General features: G+C 45.7%; 2 protein-coding genes across 5 annotated transcripts in view; one reads left to right on the top strand and one right to left on the bottom strand.

The window, feature by feature from the left end:
* Positions 1-1,196: 1,196 nt before the first annotated feature.
* Positions 1,197-24,293, top strand: MRPS25 (mitochondrial ribosomal protein S25). Of its 3 annotated transcripts, XM_032649802.1 has the most exons (5): positions 1,198-1,467; positions 6,173-6,279; positions 14,112-14,199; positions 17,140-17,230; positions 20,700-24,293. In XM_032649802.1, exons 1-5 carry the CDS (start codon positions 1,334-1,336, stop codon positions 20,805-20,807), a joined length of 528 nt encoding a protein of 175 aa, XP_032505693.1. In that variant the 5' UTR covers positions 1,198-1,333; the 3' UTR covers positions 20,808-24,293. The 3 variants fall into 3 exon arrangements, with proteins under 3 accessions (XP_032505692.1, XP_032505693.1, XP_032505694.1); XM_032649801.1 differs by having other exon boundaries at positions 1,197-1,467; positions 17,140-24,293; XM_032649803.1 differs by lacking the exons at positions 17,140-17,230; positions 20,700-24,293 and adding an exon at positions 14,864-15,976 and having other exon boundaries at positions 1,201-1,467.
* Positions 23,210-25,300, bottom strand: part of NR2C2 (nuclear receptor subfamily 2 group C member 2) — a 77,867-nt gene continuing 75,776 nt past the window's right edge. For both annotated transcript variants that reach the window (XM_032649799.1, XM_032649800.1), the window contains one exon: positions 23,210-23,411. In XM_032649799.1, the coding sequence (XP_032505690.1) occupies positions 23,237-23,411 (175 nt within the window). In that variant the 3' untranslated portion in view covers positions 23,210-23,236. The remainder of the gene's footprint in view (positions 23,412-25,300) is intronic.

Here is a 25,300-nt window from a genome sequence, read left to right as displayed (position 1 = left end):
GTCCAGTGGTAAAAGTATGCAAGAACAGATGGGTAATGTCAGCAGAGATAAGGAAACTAAGAAAGATTGAAAGGAAATGCTAGAAATGAAAAAGACTAACAAACAATGCCTCTGATGAGCTCATCAGTTGACACAGCCAAGGAAAGAATCAGTGAGTCTGGAGATAGGTCAATAGAAACTTCCCTACTGCAAAGCAGAGGGAAAAAAGAATGAAAAACAACAAAAACACCAAATAGAACATCCAAGAACTATGGGACAATTTCAGAAGAGGTAAAACATGCATAATTGGAATACCAGAAGGAGAACAAAAATGAGAGAATAAAGAAAAATATTAAAGTAATGTCAAGAACTTTCCAAAATTAATGACAGTCACTACACCACAGGTCCAGGAAGCTCAGAGAACACCAAGCAGTATAAATACCAAAAATATACACCTAGGTATATCTTATTCAAACTCTATAAACCAAAGACAAAGAAAATCTTGAAAGAAACCAGAAGAAAAAACCATCTTACCTATAGTGGAAAAAAGAGAGCTGACTACTCATCAGAAACCATGCAAGAGGAGAGTGGAGTGAAATAAAGTGTTGAAAGATGCCTCCCAACCCCCAACCTAGAATTCTGTGTCTGGCAAAATTATCCTTCAAAAGTGAAGGAGAACGTTCTCAGATCAGTAGGAAATGCATCTCATCCAGCTTTTGCTTTTCAAGAAATTGAGGTCCAGAGCTCTCAAGTGGCTAAACTAGAAAGGAGTGGATCCCAAAATCTTTTTTTTTTTCCTTTTTGCAAGTCAGGTTTTTAATTTTGGTTTTTTTTTTTTAAGTCAATGTTAGAAATTGCTTAGTTCTAACCCTTCACTTTAAAACTGGAGAAGTTGAGAGAGCAAAACTGACATATTTGAGGTTGAACAGAAAGTTACTAGCCGACTTGGTGTTCAAACTCAGCTCTCCTGAATTATTTCCTACTGTAAGTTTGTTGTCTGAATGATTGAGTTTGAACCTATATAAAATATTTTCCCTTGGCGGAGGGGAGAAAGACTTGATTCACAAATCGTGAAAACCTTAACGTTCCAACAGGAGCTTTAACGCTTAGGCGTTAAGTGCCGGCTCCCACCGCCCGCCTAAGGAAAACTCTGCCAACCAGTACTACAAGTCCCAGGCCGCTTCGCGGCGTGCGCGCTGACCGCCGGGAGGCGTCTCCTGTGAGTCTGCGCGGGAAGTGGAAATCGGCGCGGAGGAGAAGCGCCGAGAGGGCCGCCCGGGCGGCGTCGGCTTAGCTCGTCTCTACTCGCTGCTGGGCTCGCGGCCGGCGGTCCGGCCCCTCCGCCGCAGCCGCCATGTCCATGAAGGGCCGCTTCCCGATACTCCGCACCCTGCAGTACCTTGGCCAGGGAGACATAGTGTTCAAGGAGTCGGTGAAGGTCATGACGGTGAACTACAATACGCACGGGGAGTTGGGCGAGGGCGCCAGGTCAGTCCGAGCCGCCGGGTCCCACCAATAACTTGCGAGTCATTGAGACCTGGCGCTGCGCTGGCGCCAGGGCCCACATTGCACGGACGGGCAGCTGCCCCGGGTTCCACAACAGAAGAGGACCTCAGGGCCGCATCGCGCTGGGTGGGGGCAGCGCTGACGGGGAGGCCGAAGCCTCCTCAGCCACCCGTGCCCCGCGGGCGGCACGCGGTCCGGGTGGAGCCCAGCCCGGGGCGACCGACCCGCTGGGGTCCGGGCTCTTCCACCTGTTGGCTTTGGGAGAGTTGCTTTTCCTCAGTGTTGCGACCGAGGTGATACCTATGTCCCAGGGCCGATTTGGGGGTGCAGTGGCAGGGGTAACAGCTGCTGGCATTTATTGAGTCCTCGTACGTGCAGCGCGTTTCTGAATGCTTCTCGTGCACTAGCTCGTTTGATTTCTACAGAAACCTCGCTGTTCTCTTCACTCCAGGGTTGAAGGAACGCAGGAGGTTAAGGAACTGGCTTGTCCAGGGTACCATAGTCAGCTGGTGAGGGGGCGGTTCTGAAAGGGGGCTTCGTTCTCGAAGGGCTCGTGACCCTTAGAGTGAAGTGACTGTCTGTGAGCTGCGCAGCGGCCCCCGCCCCAACTCCTTAACGCTTTTCAGGCCGCAGCAGAGTCGGGACTCATTGAATGGATCTTGCAAGTGAAAGGTTTGAACTGAACCTTGAGGCAGCAGCAGTGCTTTGGGCTTTTCAGGTGTTAGGCGTAAATTTACTGAGTGCCTCGTGCTGTTGCTGGGAATTCGAGTCCTGTCTTTCAGAAACTTTGGGATTGGGTGTGTGGGATGGATCAGAGTGAGCCTGGAGAGCAACTCCCTGTGGAGGGTGGTCCCGCCATGGCGCGGCCTTCAGTGCAGGGCTGTTCAGGAGAGCCAGCAGCTACCCCCTAGCCGTTTGCTTTCCACAGGTCAGCGCAAGAACTTGAACCTACTTGCGTGGGGTCAGCTGGGATGAGGGCTTCCTAGAAGACTCAGTCTTAGGGCTGAATAGGCACCCAGATACTCCTGCATAACCAAATTGCATCCATCCATCCATCTATCCGCACCAGGAGTCACAGGGCAGAGGCCAGGCAGGTACAAACAAAGGAGGGAGACAGTCTGGATGGGCCTGCAGTAAACTGAAAACGTGCCCTGCCTCACGGGGCCATTCACTGCTTGGCTACATCTTAGCTCTTTGGGCTCCAGGGAGAATTTCTGACTTATCAAGGAGCCAGAAATTCAGATTTTTATGTAAATCTTTGGTTTTTAAATGGTCAGCCAATCAAAATAGGCCTGCACATACTCGCATGCTCAGGTATTTGAATACTCTCTGGGTAAATAGGAGCCAAACAGCCATTCTGCGTTTCACTGTTCCTAGTGATAAGGGCTTGGCTGTCCCACTGGTGCCCTTCAGGTTTGAGCCTGTCAGACGTGCTCTTTGTAGCCCCACCGGCCTTTCTTTGCTTGTTCATGTGCCTCCGGCACTTCATCTGGCCCTCCATTCCAAGTGCCAGTGGCCAGTACAGCACCGGGCTAGCAAGTCTTAGGGTATTTGCTGGGTGTGTGGGGAGCTGCCTTATTCAGAGTCTGGGAGCTAAGTTCCTCCTCACCTCTGCCAGGTGTTCTTGCCCTTAAGATGCAATGGGAGAAGTAACAGCTGATGGAATTTATTGAGTTCTGCGTGCAGCCTTGTGCCTCAGGATCCAGGTGAATTTGATAGTGATGGAGCCCAATGCTCACAGCCCTGATTGTTTGACTTACTGGTCATGTGACCCAGGGCAGTTTACTTTTCTGGCCGTTTTTAAAAAATTAATTAATTAATTAATTTTTGGCTGCGTTGGGTCTTCATTGCTGCACGCGGGCTTTCTCTAGTTGTGAAGCCCTGCGTGTGTCTTTTTGAATTATGGTTTTCTCTTGGTATATGCCAGTAGTGGGATTGCTGGGTCATATGGTAATTATTTTTAGTTTTTTAAGGAACCTGCATACTGTTCTCCATATTGGCTGTATCAATTTACATTCTCACCAACAGTGCAAGAGGGTTCCCTTTTCTCCACACCAGCATTTATTGTTTGTAGATTTTCTGATGATGCCCATTCTAACCCGTGTGAGGTGGTACTCATTGTAGGTGATACCTCATTGTTTTTTTAAAATTTATTTATCTATTTATTTATTTTTGGCTACGTTGGGTCTTCGTTGCTGTGCGTGAGCTTTCTCTAGTTCTGGGGAGTGGGGGCTACTCTTCGTTGCGGTGTGTGTGCTTCTCACTGTGGTGGCTTCTCGTTGTGGAGCACGGGCTCTAGGCGCGCAGGCTTAGTAGTTGTGGTCCACGGGCTTAGTTGCTCTGCGGCATGTGGGATCTTCCTGGGCTCGAATCCGTGTCCCCTGCTTTGGCAGGCAGATTCTTAACCACTGTGCCGCCAGGGAAGCCCCCTCATTGTAGTTTTGATTTGCATTTCTTTAATAATTAGTGATGTTGAGTATCTTTTCATATGCTTCTTGGCTATCTGTATGTCTTCTTTGGAGAAGTGTCTACTTAGGTCTTCTGCCCATTCTTTGATTGGGTTTTTTTTTTTTATATTGAGCTGCATGAGCTGTTTGTCTGTTTTGGAGATTAATCCTTTGTCCATTGATTCGTTTGCAAATATTTTCTCCCATTCTGAGGGTTGTCTTTTCGTCTTGTTTATGGTTTCCTTTGCTGTGCAAAAGCTTTTAAGTTTCATTAGGTCCCACTTGTTTATTTTTGTTTTTATTTCCATTACTCTAGGAGGTGGGTCAAAAAAGATCTTGCTGTGTTTTATGTCCAAGAGTGTTCTTCCTATGTTTTCCTCTAAGAGTTTTATAGTGCCTAGTCTTACATTTAGGTATTTACTCCATTTGGAGTTTATTTTTGTGTATGGTGTTAGGGAGTGTTCTAATTTCATTCTTCTTTTTATATATAAATTTATTTATTTTGAATTTTTAAATTTTTGGTTGCGTTGGGTCTTCGTTGCCACACGTGGGCTTTCTCTGGTTGTGGTGAGCGGGGGCTACTCTCGGCTGCGGTGCACAGGCTTCTCGTTGCAGTGGCTTCTCTTGTTGTGGAGCACGGGCTTTAGGCACAGGGCTTCAGTAGTTGTGGCACGCGGGCTCAGTAGTTGTGGTACATGAGCTCTAGAGCGCAGGCTCAGTAGTTGTGGCTCACAGGCTCTAGAGCGCAGGCTCAGTAGTTGTGCACGGGCTCAGTTGCTCCACGGCATGCGGGAATCTTCCCGCGTCAGGGCTCGAACCCGTGTCCCCTGCATTGGCAGACAGATTCTTAACCACTGCGCCACCTGGCAAGCCCTAATTTCATTCCTTTACATGTTGTCCAGTTTTCCCAGCACCACTTATTGAAGAGGCTGTCTTTTCTCCATTGTATATCCTCCAGAGGCAACAACTTTCAACTCTAACCATTTGATTAGAGTTTTACTCCCGTATAGTTAAATACCATACTTAGAGAGCTCCTCCTTACTTTCTTAGCTTTAGGCTTTATCTGTTGACTTGTCACTGTGGAAGGCAAGGATTTAGCTCTTCAAGAAGCATTGCTGTTCCCTACCCCAGCACATGCATACTACTCGACCCCCCGCCCCATCCTCCCAATATAGTCATTTAAGAATTTTGGATAAATCAGTATTCACTGTTAAATTATTATGACTTTGTAAACACTGTACACAGTTGAGTCAAATACTTTCATTATTTTTCCTTTTTGTTTTTGCAGTTTTTTGTTTTCCCTGGGGTTATTGTCATTGCTTTTGTTTTAACTGCAGATTCTGCCCCAATTATGGACACCTCCCCAAGCAAATGTCACACAGTCAGGCCTTCTGTTGATCCTATCTTTTTCTTCTTGAGAATAAACTACAAGCTGCTATCTGGACTGGTTGTCCTGCGTTGCCATCATGTTGGCATAAACACTGAGGCACACAGTAGTAACTTGCTCTGGGTTATATACAGCTGGTAAGTGGTGAAGCCAGGCAGCCACGCTTCTACCCGTGTACCACTCGCACCTTTCCATCGTCTGGTATGGGGAGCAGGGTGGCAGCAGGAAGCAGAGAATGCATTTAAATTCAGGTCATTGGGGAGGCTTTAATCAAGAGACTAATTGCAAAGGTGCAGGCAGAATCTTAACCACTGTGCCACCAGGGAAATCCCTTGCAAAGGTTTTAATGTAATCAAACTTATCTGTGTTTTAAACCTTCTGAGTTTAGAGGTTTCTCCACTCCTAGATTGTAAAAGTATTCCCCATGTTTGTTTTCATGGTTTCATTTATTTTTAAATTGTGGTATAATTTACATAAAGTGCTCACCTGTAGATACACAGCTTCTCATATGAGTACACTGCAGCTGTCACACCAGTCAAGACCGAGGACATTTCATGGTTTCATTTTTATATTTATACTTCTGTTTTGGTGAGTTTTAGGCTAATATGCAGCATGAGGTAGGAATATAGATTTCTTTTCCCTAAAATGACAAACCAAGAGTCCCAACACCCACATTCAGACAACACGTTAGTGGATTCCTGAGACCTGCTTTTCCTACCTCCACCTTTTCGCGGTGGGGCAGGGTCCTCTTAGAATCTGATGAGAGTTCTGGACTTTCTCTTTAGAAGAAAATACAGGTGCATACAATTTTAGGTTGAAAACTCTCATGGGTTTAATTTCTTCTGTTTTGCAGGAGATTCGTGTTTTTCAACATACCTCAGATCCAGTATAAGAACCCCTGGGTACAGATCATGATGTTTAAGAACATGACGCCAACACCCTTCCTGCGGTTCTATTTAGGTGAGTGCAGGGCCCTCTGCCATGGCCCAGGCCTGACTTGCCTCCCATGTTCCCCCTGTGTGGCAGTCAGCGGGGGCTGAGATGGGAGCACTTGTAAACCTACGTTGGTCCTGTCACCTTGGCTCTTATACCTGGCACACAGTGACTGCACAGATCTGGTCTGTCCCTCTCCAGCCGCATCTCCTGTTGCTGCCACATCTCCTACATATGCCTCATGTCATATGGGCTAGTCTTTCCAAATTCCCTTGCCGCACTGTGCTTTGTTGCCTTTGCTCATGTCGGTTCCTTTGCTGGAAATCCCCTTTCTACTTTTCTTTGCTTAATTAAAAAATAAATCCTTTGGGACTCAGCTTGGGCACCATTTCACTCAGGAAACCTTACCTACACCTTAGATTGGACTCTCCCTTCTCTCAGGGCACGTCTCTCAGTGCTGGCCACATTTTCTTGAACAGTGTATGTGTCTGCGTGTGTCCTCTGTGGACCTTATGCATTTACATGATGCTCTCCTGTCCCTGTGAGGAGCAAACATGAAGATATATTCAGTTAAATTGGGCTCAGTGCCTGGAAGTCAGAAGACCATATATTCTAGCCCAACTCTCTACTCAGTCATTCTGATCCTGAGCGAGTAATGTTCCCGCTTACATATTTCTAGGGGAAGGCAAAACATCTTCCTTACACGGTTACGAGAATCAAATGAAGTATAGACTGGGAAATTCGTCAGGAAAGAAAATGATGATGTTCTTTCATTCGTTCAGCAAATATGTATCGAGTTCCTGTTAGGACCCAGGCACTGTTCTAGGTGCTTGGGGTGTCAGGGAGCCATACAAACAAAGATCTCTAGTCTTGTAGAGATGATATTCCAGCAGGAGGAGATAGAATGAACAAGAAACTCAATAACATGGTTTGTTAGAAGATGAGTGCTATGGAGAAAAGAAAAATAGAGCAAGGTGGAGGCGAGGAGAATGGTGGTGGTTGGCAATTTCGTGTATATATTTCGTGTTGGCGTTTTAAAAAATTAACTTTATTGAGGTATAATTTACCCATAATAAAATGGACAGTTCTCACGTGCATGGAGTGATGAGTTCTGATAGATGTGATGGGCCTGTGTCACTGTTTCCCAGTGAAGACCCAAAAAGTCTCCCAGTACTGCTTTCCAGTTCCCAGTCCCAAGAGGGGACTGTCAGCAGTTCTTTTTTTTTTGGCTGCACTGTACAGCTTGTGGAATCTCAGTTCCCCGACCAGGGATTGAACCCAGGCCCTCAGCAGTGAGCACAGTCCTAACCACCGGGGCCGCCAGGGAATTCCCTCTGTTAGCAGTTCTTTCACCATAGACTAGCTAGTTTTGTTTCAGAACCTAATATAGAATCTCACAGTATACGTTCTTTCGTGTCTGGTTTTCACTTGTCTTTTTGAGATTCATCCACGTTATGTGTATCAGTAGCTTACTCATTTTTATTGCTACGTAGTGCTCCATTATCAGAACATACCACAGTTTATCCATTCATTTGTTGATGAACATTTGCGTTTTCTATAGATGCCAAGACAGAGCTACAAGTATGAGGTTTATTGGAGATGGGGGGCAGGCAGGGAGTCTTCAGATGGCAAAGCACGTCTGACATCTCTGGAAGGAGGTCTGGCCAGGAGACGCCTCAGATGAGAAAGTCGGGGCCGGTCGGTAGGAAGCTCTGGCTGCGTGTTGGGCAGAAGCCGCAGGTCCTGGATGTGGACCTGGGAGAGCCGGGTGGGCTTGGCTCTGCTGCTGCTGCAGCGGGTCTCAGAGACTCCTGCAAGGAGGGTCTTGCTCGAGGTGGGTGTTAGCGGCTGCCTGCCGAGGGTGGTTTTGGGAAGGTGCATGTCGCTGTGGACCTAGGTGTTCGGTTCTCCTGGGCACAGGCTCAGGATGGGCTTGCTGGGCCACAGAATAGGCACGTGACCTTCTTAGAAACCACCCAGACAGGCCTCCAAAATGGTTATGCCATTTGTCCCTGCAGTCCGCAGGGTGAGGGGTCCTGCTGGCCCCCCATCCTCACCCAAACTGGTCCTGTTGCTCATCTGCATTTCCTGTGGCCGCTGTAAGATCACCACGAGGTTGGTGGCTTAAAGCAATACAGATTTCTTTCTTAGTTTTGTAGGTTTGAAGTCCAACATGGGCTAAAATCAAGGTGTTCGCAGAGCCTTCCTTCCTGGAGGCGCTAGGGATGAATCCATTTCCATGCCTTTTCCAGCTTCTAGAGGCCCCCACATTCTTAATTTATTTATTTTTAAATTCTTTCTTTCTTTCTGTCTGTCTTATTTTTGGCTGTGTTGGGTCTAAGTTGCTGCGCGTGGGCTTTCTCTAGTTCCGGCGAGTGGGGGCTGCTTTTCTTTGGGGTGCGTGGGCTTCTCACTGCGGTGGCTTTTCTTGTTGCGGAGGACGGGCTCTAGGCGTGCGGGCTTCCGTAGTTGTGGCTCGCGGGCTGTAGAGCACAGGCTCAGTAGTTGTGGTGCATGGGCTTGGTTGCTCTGCAGTGTGTGGGATCTTCCCAGACCAGGGCTTGAACTTGTGTCCCCTGCACTGGCAGGCGGATCCTTAACCACTGCGCCATGAGGGAAGCCCGAGACCCCTACATGCTTTGGCTCGTGGTCCCTTCCTCCATCCTCGAAGCCAGCTGCGTTCGTGTCTGGCCCTCTCCAACAGTCACACGTCCCTCTGACCACAGCCCAGGAGGGTCTCCAACTTTAAGGACCTTGTGATTAATGGGGCTGTCAGATTATCCAGGAGAATCTCCCCATTTCTGGGTCCTTAGGTTTAATTTCATCTGTAGAGGCCCCTTGGCCACGTCAGGTGTCATATTCACAAGTTCTGGGGGACTAGGTTGGGGTATCTTTGGGGGCCATTCTTGTCATCACATAAGTCTTTTCAGCCATTCCAGTGCCTGTATATCTCCTTGACATTTTAATTTGCATTTCCCTGTATCTTTCCATGTGCTTATTGGCCATTCATTTATTTCTTTTGTAAAGAGTCTGTTTGGATCTTTCGTCCATTAAAAAAAAATAGTGGGGGGCTTCCCTGGTGGCGCAGTGGTTGAGAGTTCACCTGCCAATGCAGGGGACATGGGTTCGTGCCTCGGTCTGGGAAGATCCCACATGCCGCGGAGCGGCTAGGCCCGTGAGCCATGGCCACTGAGCCTACGCGTCCGGAGCCTGTGCTCCGCAACGGGAGAGGCCACAACAGTGAGAGGCCTGCGTACTGCAAAAAAAAAAAAAAGTGGGGGCTCTTTTCTTGTTGAGTTGTTTATATATTCTGTATTCAGTTCCTTTGTCAGATGTATTGTGAATATTTTCTGTCTGTGGCTGCCTTTTCATTTTCTTAATGGTGTCTTTTGAAGAGCAGAAATTTTAATTTTGATGAGTTCCAGCTTATCAGTTGTTTTCTTTTATGTTTAGTATGTTATGTTTAGTACTTTTTGTGTCCTGTCCAAGAAATCTCTGCCTACCCCGAAGTCACAAAGATTTTTCTCCTGTGTTTCAAAACTGGGAGGAGTCCTAGATTTACATTTAGGTCTATGATTCGTTATTTGTGTATTAAGTGAGATAAGGATTGAGGTTCATTTTAGGTGTTTTAGATTTGGGATATTCAGCTGTTATAGCACCTTATTTAATTTCCTTGGCATCTTTGTCAGAAAAATTGACCATGAATGGATAAACAAAATCCGTATATTCATTCAGTGGAATATGTATTCAGCCATGAAAAGGAATGATTAGTACTGGCACATGCTACAACACGGATGAACCTTGAAAACATGCCAACGGAAAGAAGGCAGATGCAAAAGGCCATATAGTGTATGATTTCCATTTTTGTGGGGTGTCCAGAACAGACAAAGCCATAGGGATAGGAAGTGGTTGTCAGGGGCTGGGGCTGGGGTGGTGTGGGGTAATAGGAAGTGACTGCTTAATAGGTACAGGGTTTCTGTTTGGAGTCATGAGAAAGTGCTGGAACGTAGATAGTAGTGTATGGATGCACAACATTGTGAAGGCATTAAAACCCACCAAATTTTACACTTTAAGCTGGTTAAAATGGGAGAATTCCCTGGAGGTCCAGTGGTTAGGACTCCGTGCTTTCACTGCCGAGGGAGCGTGTTTAATCCCTGGTCAGGGAAACTGAGATCCTGCAAAGCTGGCATGGCACAGCAAAAAAAAAAAAAACAGAAGTGTAATTGATGTACAGTAATATATGTAAGTTACAGGTGTACAATATAGTGATTCACAATTTTTTAAAGGTTATACTCCATTTATAGTTGTTATAAAATATTGGCTATTATATCCCCATATTGTACAGTATATCTTTGTAGCTTATTTTATATATAATAAATATATATATAATAGTTTGTACCTCTTACTCCCCTACCCCCTATGTTTCCCCTCCCTCCTTCCCTCTCCCCCACTGGTAACCACTAGTTTGTTCTGTCTGTGCAGTCTGCTTCTTTTCTTGTTATATTCCACAAGTCTGTTGTTATTTTTAGATTCCACAAATAAGTGCTATCATACAGTATTTGTCTTCCTCTGACTTAATTTTCACTTAGCATGATGCCCTCCAAAGTCCATCTATGTTGCTGCAGATGGCAAAATTTCATTCTCTTTTTTATGGCTAATATCCCATTGTGTGTGTGTGTATAGTACAGCTTTATCCATTCATCTGTTGATGGCATTTTAGGATGCTTCCATATCTTGGCAATTATAAAATAAATGCTGCTTTAAATATTGGGTGCATGTATTTTTTTTGAATTAGTGTGGTTTTTTCGGGTATATACTCAGGAGTGGAATTGCTGGGTCATGTGGTGGTTCTATTTTTTAGTTTTTTTTGAGAAACCTTCATACTGTTTTCCATAGTAGCTGCACCGATATACAGTCCCATCAACTGTGTACAAGGGTCCCCTTTTCTCCACATCCTCACCAACCTTTGTTATTTGTGGTCTTTTTGATGAATGCATTCTGACAGGTGTGAGGTGATATATGTCATTGTTGGTTTTTTGGTTTTTTGAGTTGCATTTCCCTGATGATTAGGTATCTTGAGCATCTTTAATGTGCTTGTTGGCCATCTGCATTTCCTTTTGGAAAAATGTCTATGCAGTTTCTCCTGCTTCCCATCTTTTAATCAGGTGAAGTATTTATTTATTTACTTGCTGTGCCAGGTGTTTGTTGCCACAAACTTTTAGTTGCGGCATGCGAACTCTTAGTTGCAGCATGTGGGATCTAGTTCCCTGGACTAGGGATCGAAACCTGGGCCCCTTGCATTGGGAGCGCCAGTCTTAATCACTGGACCACCAGAGAAGTCCCTCATTTTGTTTTATGTTTTCCTTTGCTGTACAGAAGCTTTTTTTTTTTTTTTTTGGCGGTACGGCAGGCCTCTCACTGTTGTTGGCCTCTCCCATTGCGGAGCACAGGCTCCGGACGCGTAAGCCCAGTGGCCATGGCTCACGGGCCTAGCTGCTTCCGCAGCATGTGGGATCTTCCCGGACCAGGGCACGAACCCATGTCCCCTGCATCGGCAGGCGGACTCTCAACCACTGCGCCACAGGGAAGCCCCTGTACAGAAGCTTTTAATTTAATTAGGTCCCATTGTTATTTTTTGCTTTTATTTCCTTTGTTTTAGGAGACAGATCCCCCCCAAAATATTGCTGCGATTTATTTCAAAGAGTGTTCTATGTTTTTTTCTAGGAATTTTTATGGTAGCTAGTGTTTATATTTAGGTCTTTAATCCATATTGTTTATTTTTGTAGATGGTGTTAGAAAATGTTTTTAATTCATTCTTTTTACATGTAGGTGTCCAGTTTTTCTCAGCGCCACTTATTGAAGAGAGTGTCTTTTCTCCATTTGTATGTTCTTGCCTCCTTTCTGGCTAGATTAATTGACCATAAATGCGTGGGTTTATTTCTAGGCTCCCTATTCTGTTCCACTGGTCTATGTGTTTGCTTTTTTGTGTGCCAGTACCTTACAGTTTTGAATACTGTAGCTTTCTGGTGTAGCCTGAAGTCAGAGAGCATGATTCCTCCAGCTCTGTTCCTTCTTTCTTAAGATTGTTTTTGGCTATTCGAGTTTATTTCTGAACTCTTCATCCTCTTTAACTGAGGTATACGTCTGTCCTTATGGCTAATAGCACACTGTCTTGGTTTTTGTATTTCATAATACGTCTTAAGATCAGGAAGTGTAAATCCAACTTTGTTCCCCACCCCCCCTTTTTTTTTCCCAAGATTAATTTGGCCCTTGTAGGTTCTTTGTATTTCCATTCTGACTTTAAAATCTGCTTGCCAGTTCTAGAAAAAAAGCTTGCTGGGATTTTGTTCGGAATTATATTACTAGATCACTGAGGATAATGAACATTAAAAAAAAATTTATTTTTGGCTGCACTGGGTCTTCGTTGCTGTGCACTGACTTTCTCTAGTTGTGGCGAGCGGGGGCTACTCTTTGTTGTGGTGCGTGGGCTTCTCATTGCAGTGGCTTCTCTTGTTGCGGAGCATGGGATCTAGGCGCGCGGGCTCAGTAGTTATGGTGCACAGGCTTAGTTGCCTCCGAGGCATGTGGGATCTTCCTGGACCAGGGCTCGAACCCGTGTCCCCTGCATTGGCAGGCGGATTTCTTAATCACTGTGCTGCCAGGGAAGTCCCTGGACATTTTAATAATATTGAGTATGTTTTGTGACTACTGTAAATGGTATTTTTAAATTTTCATTTTTCAGTTCTTTGGTTAGCACCAAACAACTTTGTAGAAGTACAGCTGATTTTGTACATGGGCCTTGTGTCTTGCAATCTTGGTAATTCATATTTCTAGAAGTTTTTATTTTCTAAATTCCTAGGCATTTTTCTACATACACATTCATGACATCTGCAAATAAAATTCTGTCTTTCAATCATTTTAATTATTTTTGTGTGTGTCTTAATTCACTAGCTGATGTGGCTGTAAAATTTTGCATTTTTACCAGTAATTTAGGAAAGTTCCAGTTACTCTGCATCCTCACTAGCACTTGGTATTGTGTTTAAAAAAATTTTGGCCACCTTAATATCTCACTGTAGTTTTATTTTGTATTTTCCTAATGACTGATGATATTGAGTATCTTTTTCATGTGCTTATTGTTATCCATTTTTGTGTTGTTAAATGTTATTCAGATATTTTGCCCATTTTTTTTCTTGGATTGTCCTTTTTGACATTGAATTGTGAGAGTTCTTTAGTCAGGCTACAAGTCCTTTATCAGAATATATGCTCTTCTTCCTCACTGAGTTGTCTTGTCATCTTTGCTGAAAATAAGTTGCCCATAAATTTAATAAGTTTATTTCTAGACTCAGTTCAGTTCCATTGCTCTAGGCTGTTCCTTTTGCCTCAGTACCACACAGACTTGATACTGTAGCCTGTGGTAAAATTGAAATGGGAAGTGAATGTTCTCCCATTTTTCTTGTTTTGTCAGGTGTTTTTGGCTGTTTTGCGTCCTCTGCATGAATTTTAGGCTCAATTTTTCAGTTTTCTACAAAAACACCTGCTAGGATTTTTGATAGGGATTGACTGAATCCATAGACTGATTTGGGGAGGATTGCCGTCTTAACAATATTAAATCTTTCTGTCCATGAACATGGAGTTTCTATTTAAAATAGTATGTATGCTGTTGTACATACCTGAAGTTTATGTGTGCTCACATCTAAAGAAATACGGAAAAAGGGCAGCATAATTGGTTACATAAACACTTGTTTGACCGTTAAAATGTTTTTCCTCTAAAAGCAAATCCCAAGTCACCACCATTTGAGGCCAGGGAGTGCCTTGCTGTGTTCTCAGCTTTCTTCCCCCCCTTTTCCTCCTGTTTCCAGATTCCGGGGAGCAAGTCCTTGTGGACGTGGAGACCAAGAGCAATAAGGAGATCATGGAGCACATCAAAAAGATACTGGGGAAGAATGAGTGAGTTGTTGGGCTTGACCTGGAGAGGTGCAAATGTCTCGGCCCAGGGATTTGAGAGGGAGGAGATGGGCGCACTGGGAGGGGTGTTGAGAGGGCGGACTCTGGCGGGAGCCTCGGATGCTGACCAGAGAGCGGGCCAGAGAGCGGGCCGGAGTCTGTGCGCCTGAACCTCTGAGCTGCAGCTCCCTGCACCGTGAAGATAAAGATGGTCCTTTCCTCCTGGGTCCACGGGAAGCTGAGAGGCATCTGAAATGCGTGCCCTTGTGGCTGTGACCATGTCCCTCTTGGGGAATCTCAGCTTGGAGCAAGTGGGTGACCAACCCCAGGGCCTGCTGTGACACATTCCTTTTCTTCCCATGAATGGAGGGAGGGAGGGGAGGGAGGGAAGATGGGAAAGTCTGTCTTGAGAAAGCACACGAAGGCACTTCCAGGCCCCTTGGTCCTGATTGCCTGTCCTCAGAGCTGGGGTCACCCCTTGCTACCCTTCACCGGGCTGCAGGCCTTCCTGCGCATCCCCAAGCCCCGGAGGCCCGGGGGGAGTAGGGAGCAGCGTAGGAGGTCTCCCTGGCAGATGCTGGGGCTCACTCGGCTGAGAAGTCCCCCACTTCCCAGCAGCTTGGAGCTGTGTCACCCACGCCTTGTTGCTGTCTGTGTTCTTTGGCAGGGAAACCCTCGAGAGAGAGGAGCAGGAGAAAAAACAGCTTTCTCACCCAGCCCACTTTGGCCCCCGAAAGTATTGCCTGCGGGAGTGCATCTGTGAGGTGGAGGGGCAGGTGCCCTGCCCGGGCCTGGTGCCATTGCCCAGGGAAATGACAGGGAAGTACAAAGCAGCTCTGAAAGCCAGTGCCCAAGACTGAGGCCCCAGAAAAGCCCCTGGTCCTATTCCCCGAAAGACTGAAAATCTCTTTGCAGTAAAAGGGTCTCCTTTACACACTTGTGTAAAAGTGTATGGGGGGAGGGGAGGAGTTGGGCTGTAGCCAAGCTGCCCAGTGAACACCCTGCGCCATCAGGGCAATAAATGCTTTAGGATCACTGAGCAGTGTGGCATGAATCCAGTCTGATAGGCCTTTGTAGGGACAGGGCTTTGGGGTCGGGAAGGTGTAAGGCCGCAGCCTGGTGGACATCTCGTTCTCCGTCCTGCAAGCCCTTTCCTGGTCTCTACTGGCTTCGACTCTTCTTCCAGGCCTTGCTCTGGAGAATAATGAAGAACTGCCGCGTCGGGATCTGGCCGGAGCTGTCTGGCTGGTGGTATAGACGTCCATATCCAGTCAGGCCTTTTTGGAATTTTCAGAAATCCCAGGGCCAAGCCTGTGTGGCAGCGCTCGCTTTTTTAAACTAAAGCCAACTGACCACTGGGGCGAGGCTGTGCCAGAGGCCAAGAGGTCCAGTGGAGGCTCAGACCTGCCTCCCTGGCAAGGAGAGGGCGCCCCCTGGTGGAGGGCGCTACCGTCTGGCTTGGTCAGCCTTCATTTACTGAGGTTTGGAAGAGGGTGTGAGGTGTCACTGGGGGTCTGCCTGGGAGTTCTTTCTTTACAGGACACTGATGTTGCTGGTCACTTCAGTTGTGTGGTTTCATCCTCAGGAGACACCAGGGCCCTCTAGGGTCACCTTAAGATTAGGTTTACTGGTCAGGAGTGAAGGACTTTGGGCTGAAGCCGAAAGCTCCCTGTGAGATGGGAAGAAAAGGTAGTCGTTGTCCCAGTGTGCGACTGGGATGTTTTATATAAGTGTTGCAGGCTACCCTCATTAAATTGGGGGAAGTTTGGCTCCTCTCACATACAGTGCTCAGGTTATGTGATTTTGTACCAGACCTGTGTTCGGGGTGATGGTGTAAACGTCGGGGTTGGGGGGAGGTGGTCATGTGGGTCTGATGTATAATGGGTAGCTGTCCTGAATGACCACAGGCTTATGAGGGTTGTTTAACTGAAATTCAACACTTTGGTGCTCTCTCCCCCGTCACCATTTCCGAGGGCGGCTAGAAAAACCTGTCCCCCATCCTAATCCCTCCCTGGGTGCTGGTCTCAGTTCCTGCCATGTTTCTGATACTGCTCCCAGCTGGTGGCAGCCATGGCCTTCACAGTGGCTGACTGGGCTTTTCAGAAAGAGTTGGTTCCTCTTGGCCTTGTCTCCAGAGCTAGTGAGACAGAAGGACTTACAGAAATGGCCCTTCCCTCCATGGTCCACAGGGCGCCCCCAGGGTTGCTAAATAGGAGGATCGCCCTGAACTAAGCTAGTTTTTGACCCCTCTTTAGAGAGAGAATAAATGTCCAGTGCCTGACACGATGGTGCTGCTGTTACTGTTTGCGTGGACTATTTTATAGGTAGCAGGTAACATGCATGGAGATAAACACCACTGGGGGGCATTATTCCTTTGTCATCTATTTCCTACTTTATTAGTGGTAAAAAGAAAGATGGGTTTAAATTTACAAAAATGGGAAGAAATTAGTAGAGAAGATTGCTATGAGGATCTTTTTTTTGAATTTTATTTTTTATACAGCAGGTTATTAGTTACCATTTTATATAAGTGTATATGTCAATCCCAGTCCTCTCATATGAGGATCTTGTAATTGACACATTTTCTTAATTCTGTCTGCATAAGCAGTGTTCACCAGATGGTTTTTGGCCTTGTTCTACTGAAGTGACCAGTTTTCTTCTCATCTTGAGTTCTACCTGGCAAAGCCACTTAAAGCTATTTGGCTGCCTGTGGGTTCTGCCATGAATCTGACTTTGGACCTTAGAATCCTCATCTGTAAAATGAGAGGTCAGATGACATAATGAGCAAGTTCTAAACTTCTGAAACTTTAAGAAGACGTTTTTACCCTGGATAGCAAATATCCTTACAGGAAGCGTCTGCCGGTTTGAGGCTTGGCTCTGTGCACGTCTGTCTGTGCCAGCGATCTGTGTGTCCGGAGGCCCAAGCTGTGCTCTGCTCTGCTCCAGGAAAGTCTGCGTGGCTTCTGGACACCACACCAAGGAGTGGCTCCACTGGGAGGACGCAGAGGGGATGGTCCCGCCAGCATTTTCGTTAAAGGTATTTACAATCCAGTGGACCAATCAAATGGACCATCAAGGGCTAAGTCGCTTTTGGGCAAGGCTAAGGTGGGGTGCAAGCTGTAGGGGTCTGAGGACCAGGGTGCCTCCTTGCCACCTACCTGGGGTTCAGGCAGAGCATTCTGGGTGCCTCTGGGGGTCAGGCGTTACCGATGTTACTATTACGAGGAGAAATGAGGAGCAGGATGCACATTATTAGTTTTTAATTCACTTTAATAGTATAAACCTCTTTTAGGTAGTAGTATTAAGCCACAACCATAATGCCACATTGAAACAGCATTTAATAAAATGCATAAAGCTAATTCATGCACTGCAATACTCTATATACAAACACAACAATGCAAATTCTTCGAGACTGAAGACATTGATTAGATATAAAATTCAGTTTAAAAAGAACATGCTGTGTTTTAAATGCCATCGCATAAACAAAGCTGATTTCAAGCTATACACAGCTTTCGACAGATTTTAAACCTGGAATTAAAATGTGATGGCATAAACAATATTTTCTATATTGTGAAGGGCAGAGGTTACAGAAACGGTCCCAAAAATCTAATACCCAAATTTTCCTTTAACACACTTCTTTTGAAAGGGCTGGTAGTACAGCTACATTTTAACAGACAGCTCCAAACTACAGGTAAAAACTATGGTTTGTACTATGAAAAAATGTGCAGTTTTCAGTTATAAAACTAGTTGAACACTGGTTTACAAGATAATTGGGAGAACGGAGAGAGTGTAGAAAAATACTCCAGCACTTGAGTTGTGTGTGGCAGCAGCATTTGAATCCATGAGTGCTCTGGTTAAAATGATAATTGACTACACTTGTAAAGACTACCATTTCTAATTGTTATCCAAGTGTTAAGCTTTATCACAGTCTGTCAATCGATAAATATTGCTGAGCCTTTTTTCCCAGCATTTCAGAATTATTATTGGCTTCTTAACTGAAAGTATAGCTGGGCATTAAAAATATCTCAGACATTCCTCACCCCCAAGATACATTTTTAAACTCACAGTTTAATTATTCTTAGATTACAGTTAAGGTAAATAGCCCCAAAGGAACACTTTTAAAGATTCATTTAGAGACTGTCAGGCTTCCACTTGTTTTAACTGGAGAGCCACGTTCAAATAGTGTGATTGTCACGACAGGCAAGGACACGGGAAAGGTCGAACAATCACTGTGGGATGGGATGAGGCCAGTGAAGTAGCAGGAGCTTTCGTCACATCAAAGCTATGGGAAGCTGAAGGCTAAACGACCCACCATCTCACAAAAGGCACCGAGTACTGTGGTCTCAATGAAGTATTTTCAAACATTTCAGTAAGCTTATTTTTTTAAAAAAAGTAACCTGTGGATTACGTGAGTGTTTGCAGTTATCCAGTGATTTCTTTCCGCAGGCCAGCTTTCAACCTTCCCACCATTCAGGTCTCTGCTTACCAGGTGCATGAGCAACTATTGCTGGCTGGGCCCTGGCTCCTGAGTGCTGTATCTCAGTTAAAGCCCGATTAATGGGAAAATTCCTCAGAATAGACCTGGACAAGGAAAATTTGGCATTTGTAGCTTTAAGGGTATACATCTGTATAAAAATGCTTTTTATCTGAAATTTAAAAATTTTAGAATCATAATTCATAGAAAGGAATGAGGTCAGTGATTTCATTCACATGCTATATACAGTTAGATAATTTAAGATTTGTAATTTGTGTACCATAGAAATCAGCCATCAACATTCATGCTTCCTAGAGAATAGAAAACAATGTTATCCTGCCAGGGCCTTTCTGTCTGGAACTTGCCCTGGTGCAGAGTGGACATTGACCTCAGGGCCTTTCCCAGCCAGGCTCACCCAAAGGAAAATGGAGTTAAAGTCTCAGCAAATCCATCCTGCTGAGGGGACCATGGAACACCCACATCAATTTACTGTAGAAACTCTATCATAGATTCTCTGTAAAACAAAAGGAAAGTCTGGATACGTGGCTACATGTCTGTATACATAATATATACATCTATGTACACATACGCTATATACACTGTACATATAGAGAAGGTATAAACACATGTACATTCAGTCAGTCACACAAGCCTATAAATCTGTACACACACAATGCCGCCGAAGGGACCCCAGGGCTGAACACACAGAAGTGCCTGCTGGTGGGAGGCACAGGTGAGGAGGCCCAGGACTCTGTGTACAAAAGACTCATCCCACTCGGTCATGATGAGGGGCTAGCTTTGCAAATTTACATCAAAGTTAAGACATTTTCCAAGAGCCACACAACCTATGGAGAATGGAAGTGGGACAGTGAAGGATGTGAGTGTATGCTCTGCTTTCTCCGGCCTTTCCAGGCTTTGAAGGGCACCATCCTCCAAAATAAAGGTGAGCATCAGAAGATGCCGCCTTTCATGACCTGGACTCAGAAGAGTTGTAATGTCACCTTCAGCCCCATTGCACATAAGGCCACTTTCACTGGAAAGTGGGCAACGCGTTTCCAGGCTTTAATCTGATCAGGCCCTGGAACCTGGATCCCCATCCAAAGGCTGCTTGTCAGGCAGAGGGCAGGGCTGGGAGCAAGACTGCTCTGCTTGGTGTTCCCTCAAAGGATCAGGATAAAGAGCACTAGGTACAACGAGAGCCCTTCTAGTTCTTGGCTCCCTGCCGTGGCTACCCCCAAAAAGCTAGAGAGCCAGTATGCAGTGTGGCTACAGCCCTGTGCCCCAGCGAGGCTGCTGCAGCCACATCGATCAGGGAGCCATTGGTAGCCGTGTCCATTGCCACCACCTTGGGAGAGAGTCTGCATTTAATACTGACGCCGACAGGCTAGAAAACAATCCCTCTTGAGGGTGATTACATAACATCTTACAAGTGACTACACCTGAAATTAAATATAAAAACCCAAACAACAAAAGAACCCTGACCACAGCCTCATGGCAGAGGTTAGACAATAAATAAGGTAGCCTCCCCGCCCCACCCCAAACACAGACACACACACACACACACACACATAAATCAGAAGGGTGGTAACATACTTCCTTAAAAATACTTTCAAGGAATAACATGGAAAATATTTGCTTGAGTAATTTGGTCTTTTTCTACATCTCTTCCGGTCCTGTTTTATGATTATATGTAATGAACTCCACAAATTTCAATACATAACTGTCCAACATTATCTGAAATACCGGCGGAAAAGAGCCCACTTTGTCAAGAAGCAGTGGTGTACATCTGTCCCCACCTCCCTTAGGTACTTTCCTCACGGAGGGAGGGGTGGCTGGGCCAGGATTCTCGTGGCAAAGAATCCTGATCCTGGCTTATTTCACTCAGATGCAGACTACTCAGGGCTGGTCTCACTGCACTAAATCAGAGTTTCACAAACTACTAACAAGGGTTAAAAGCCTGGTCAAAGTTGAGCCCAAATATTTACTTGCAATCTCTTTAAATAATTCTTGACTCTGGGTTTCTTTTAACCAGTTTGACAAGAGAGAATGGACCTGCTGTCAAAGGCTTGAGATGATCTGGAGTGGCGAGAATTCAGGTAGTGTGGAGCTGATTTTTAAGGAAAAGTCCACTTCAAAGTAAGGCCAAGGGGATCTAGGAAACTAATGAGGAGTGTTCAAAGCCCAAAATGGTCCACTAGAATCAGCCATCAGCAGCGAAGGGACTCAGGGAGCAGGACCAGCTTAGAATCAGCTTTTCTCCCGAGCTGTCCTGCTGGAGTGGGGCATGTGCTTATCCAGGTGTTCACTGTCTCCCTGCTGGTACCACCTTCTGTTCCCAGCAGAGACTTCAGTCTAGGTCTTGGCTAAGCTGCCCTCATACCTTAGCAACCTGAGTGTAAAAGCCTCACAGACACAGGACGCCCAGGGCCCAGGGCAGCCGGCCAGCGCGGACCTTTTCACCATCACCGAGAGCTCAGACCTGAAAGATGTGTGACACAATACGTGTTCCCAGGGAGCTGCTACAGGATCAACAGACATGCTTACATCCAAAGTCAAAAGAAAGAAAAATAGGCAACTCGCTATGTAAGATGCACACAAGTGCTACAAAATGCCCTCTGCGAAAATCCTTAGCCACTTTTTGCCTTAATTTTGAAACTTAAATCACTTCAAAGTTAGTAAACCAAAAATTTAAGCTGTCAAAATTAAATCCTTCCCATTATTTTATAACGGGTGCCCCCACTATTCTCCAAAATTTGCTCCCAAGGCATGAATGATAAATGACATAATCAGATCCAAACAGGAATTTCCAAGTTGGAGACACTGTTCCCACTGATTCCCCCTAATGACTTCCATAAGTGCCGCCGACAACTGCGGAATAGAGTCCCGTCTTGCCATAAGCCCGTGGCGGCAGCCCGGCACCCGACCTTGCTCTCCTCAGCTTTACACGGCCGTGGATGCCTGGAGGCAGGGGAGTGAGTGCACTGGGGTCTTTTGGGGTATCATCTGATCAAAAGGTTCCAGAAATACAAGTTTAGCCTCACACTGTATTTTCTTAATCTGGGCTACACAGAAAGGAAGTACAGGTACCTGAGGCAGCCTTGCTACTTTTCCCAAATGGAAATGTGTGCTGCTGCTTCACAACCAGGGCAGCTATGGGCGCTTTTCTCCGACTAAACTTCCCAATAACTGCATTCTGTTCTTGTAAACAATGGTCGCTATCACTTACAAGGAGAAAGAAGATGATAACTTTGGGGATTAAAGGTTGTTTTTAAGGAGCATGCAGCCTGCTTCTACATCCATCATGTAAAACGCTCCAGAGTTTGTCTGCTGGCACAACCGGGGGAACCCAAGTGCGTGGTACGCCAGGATCATTGAGAGACCTGCTGACAGAGGTGCTGAGCCTGGAGACACTGAGAAACATGCCACTCAGCTCCACCACACCTGCTGCCTGGGCAGGCAGCAAGACCCGTACCACAGTCCACCTCCCAGTTCGGACCGAAGTGCAGGAACACAGGGCCCTTCCCAAGGGGCATTTGGGATGGAAACTGCTGAGAAGGGAGCCCTCGCACTCCTCCACCTGAAAAACATGCAACCACCCCCACACCGTAGTCGGGAGGTCCCGGCAAGGGTTCAGAATGCTCACCTTGCGCTTTTTGGTCAGAACGCTCCAACTGCTGTGAGTGGTGGAGGTGATTCGCGGATGTTTTCAGTTGCTGCAGGAATTGGCAGTTAACATCTGACTGGTTTAATCCAATTCTGAGAACCAGTCACCAGAAGAGGCCCAAGTTCAGAGGAGCCTGCAGATGCCCATCACAGACCAGGACCAGAGGTCAGGGAACCCGACAAGCATCAGCTCTGGCTGAGGAAGCTTCGAATTCAGGTCACCACGATTGTGCCACCACACTGCCCCTGACTGCACGTACAGATAAGCTGCATCTTCATTCATTCCCGGGAATTTAGCTCTACACCAGCAACATGTGCGTACAGTTAGGAATGACACCTTCCTTCCTTAAGCATAAATGATTGTCTCCTGTAACCCTATTGCATTTTCACAGAAATCGTTAGTATTTCGGCAAAAGACATACAGTTTTCCATTTGCCCTGCACATAGGCAAGATGTTGCTAACATTACACATTGATAAGAAGTGCTTAGAAAGTGCTAATATCATTATCCTGGTAATTAGTAGCTATTAATTCCAAGGACATTTTTAATATATACACACATACTGTTGTTCTCTTAGGTTCTTTTAGTTTTCTTTAACTAGTCTCTGACATTATAAAACTTTGCTTTTGTTTTTTGCCCTTTGAGAATTTCTAAATAAAAACGGAGTTAAAAGATTGTTCCAAAATCTGCTTCATCAAAAGGCATTAAAACATTTCTTATGGCGGGAAAGGATCCTACTAGTCTTTTAGTTGCTACTGTCTGGGATTAACAGATAAGAAGAAACCAGGTAGGAAATAGCTAAGATACTGGAAATATTTGCACATACCAAAATACCACTACTTATTTTCTTTGTATTTGAGCGGTCCTGGGCGGATCCTGTGCTCCTCGGCACGTGTGAGGTGTGCGCTATAGGCTGGCTCCGGTGATCTGGCCGTTATACTCTGCTGTCTCCATCTTGAGGATGTAGGGGATTATGCTGTCTATTGAAACATTGCCGATGAGACCAGTAAAAAAAAGTTCTTCTGTTATGTTGGAGCTCATCAGCCTGAGTGCTGGCAGGCGGACGAGAATCCGGGCCAGCCTGTAAGAGGAAGGGTCATTAGAGAAAGGGGGGTTTGCTGCACTTCAGACTTCACCCTGGATAGGCTCCCAGGGGCCCTGTCTGCACTGCTCGGAACTGAACCAAACAAACAAATTCACTGTCCCACCCTTGCTTTTCTGATTTCAACAGTTCCTCTTGTAGTAGTTTATCATGAGTGCAAAGATTATGTACAGATATGTTCCCTTCATTGTTTATAACAACTCTCCTCAGCCCCACCAAAATGAAAAATCTGAAAACCTGTCAGTGGGGGGTAGGTTAAAATAAAGTATGGTGTCTCCATATAATGAATCACTACATATTCATTAAAGAGGATAATAAAGGTCTATATCCATTGATAAGAATTCCATGACATACAGCTGAATAAAAACTTAAAAGAAGGATATGAGGGCTTCCCGGGTGGCTCAGCGGTTAAGAATTCGCCTGCCAATGCAGGGGACATGGGTTCAAGCCCTGGTCCAGGAAGATCCCACATGCTGCAGAGCAACTAAGCCCGTGTGCCACAACTTGAGCCCACGTGCCACAACTACTGAAGCCCGCGCGCCTAGAGTCTGTGCTCCGCGACAAGAGAAGTCACCGCTACAAGAAGCCTGCGCACTGCCACGAAGGGTAGCCTCCGCTCACCGCAACTAGAGAAAGCCGGCGCGCAGCAACGAAGACCGAAGGCAGCAAAAAAAAAAAAAAAAAAAAAGAGGATGTAAAACAGCAAGTAACCTCAGCAAGCGTGACCTCACTTGCGTATATTCCTTTGTATATATGTGTGTAAATAAAGTACTTGGAAGGATGGTCACCAGAATGCTAATGGTTGACCTCTGGGTATTGGGATTTGAAGTGATTATGTCAATTAAAACTTTTTCTATATTGCTCTAATTTCCAGTGTTCTTTTAGCATTGTAATTAAAAATAAAGCAATAAGATTTTTATTTGGAAGGAACCCCGGGAGGGCACACCATGACCGTGTCCTGGCAGGTCACTGGACACTATCTGAAGCATCTCGTGGATGGGCCATTTCCATAGCCAGCACCCAGAGCGGTGGGCACCAGGACGCAAACTGCAGGGCCAGCCCAGTCTTGAAACGACTGATATTTTCATAAGTAGGGAAATGATGAAATTATGGCATCTCCTTAGCCATGGAAAATGATTTAGAAGAATGTATACATGCTCACTGAAATATTAAGTGAAAAAAAGGTCACGAAACCTTATTTTCTGATTCCAGTTGCACATACTAAGAAATTACTGGAAGTAAATACATAAAACGTTAACGGGGAAGTGGTATTTACAAAGAGCTAAAAGTTTTCTTTTTGCTTTCCAGAATGTTCTAAGTTTTTCTACAGTGAATGTTATTTTTAAAAGGGGAAAATATGTTTGTATTATGAAAGTATTCCAGCACCATCATCCATTTGCCCAGCCATGGTGTCTGGCAGGGCACCCAAAGGTGCCAAGGGGCCGAGAGGCTGAAGGGTCTCGGGAAGTCAGCAAAGGCCAGTCAGGGAGGATATCTAGCTGGGCCTTAGATGCTGGCTAAGGTTCCTATCAGCAGAGATGCAAAGGATGGGAGAGGATTTCAGGAGGAACAAACAGCATGAGAAAAGGCCTAAGGATGGGACAGACTAAAGCAATGACTATATAAACAGGACGCAACCATTCTAGGGCCTTTTCTTTGGGAACTGAGTGTTCCCGAGTGCTATGAGAGAGCCCCCCTGCTCTCATTTCTGGCCCCAAATCACCTACCTGGCTTGCCCTCTTCTCCCCCAGGGTCCCTGACTGGACCAGGAGTAGTGATTCAGGAATTTTTCAGAAACATGTACTTTCAAAGGCCAGAGAGCTGCCATCGTCAAGGCAATTCTTGTGTGCTGGGGCTCTGCCAGCAGC

Source organism: Phocoena sinus, chromosome 11 (genome assembly GCF_008692025.1).
Source record: "Phocoena sinus isolate mPhoSin1 chromosome 11, mPhoSin1.pri, whole genome shotgun sequence".
NCBI lineage: Eukaryota > Metazoa > Chordata > Mammalia > Artiodactyla > Phocoenidae > Phocoena > Phocoena sinus.
Note: the sequence above shows the minus strand (reverse complement) of the source record. Positions and strands in the feature narration are given on the sequence as shown.

Bases quoted from the DNA above. Each gene is read 5' to 3' on its own strand.
- MRPS25 (XM_032649801.1), top strand. From the start codon at position 1,334: ATGTCCATGAAGGGCCGCTTCCCGATACTCCGCACCCTGCAGTACCTT. The intron at 1,468-6,172 runs GTCAGTCCGAGC...TCTGTTTTGCAG, and splicing joins GAGTTGGGCGAGGGCGCCAG to GAGATTCGTGTTTTTCAACA. The intron at 6,280-14,111 runs GTGAGTGCAGGG...TCCTGTTTCCAG, and splicing joins CTTCCTGCGGTTCTATTTAG to ATTCCGGGGAGCAAGTCCTT.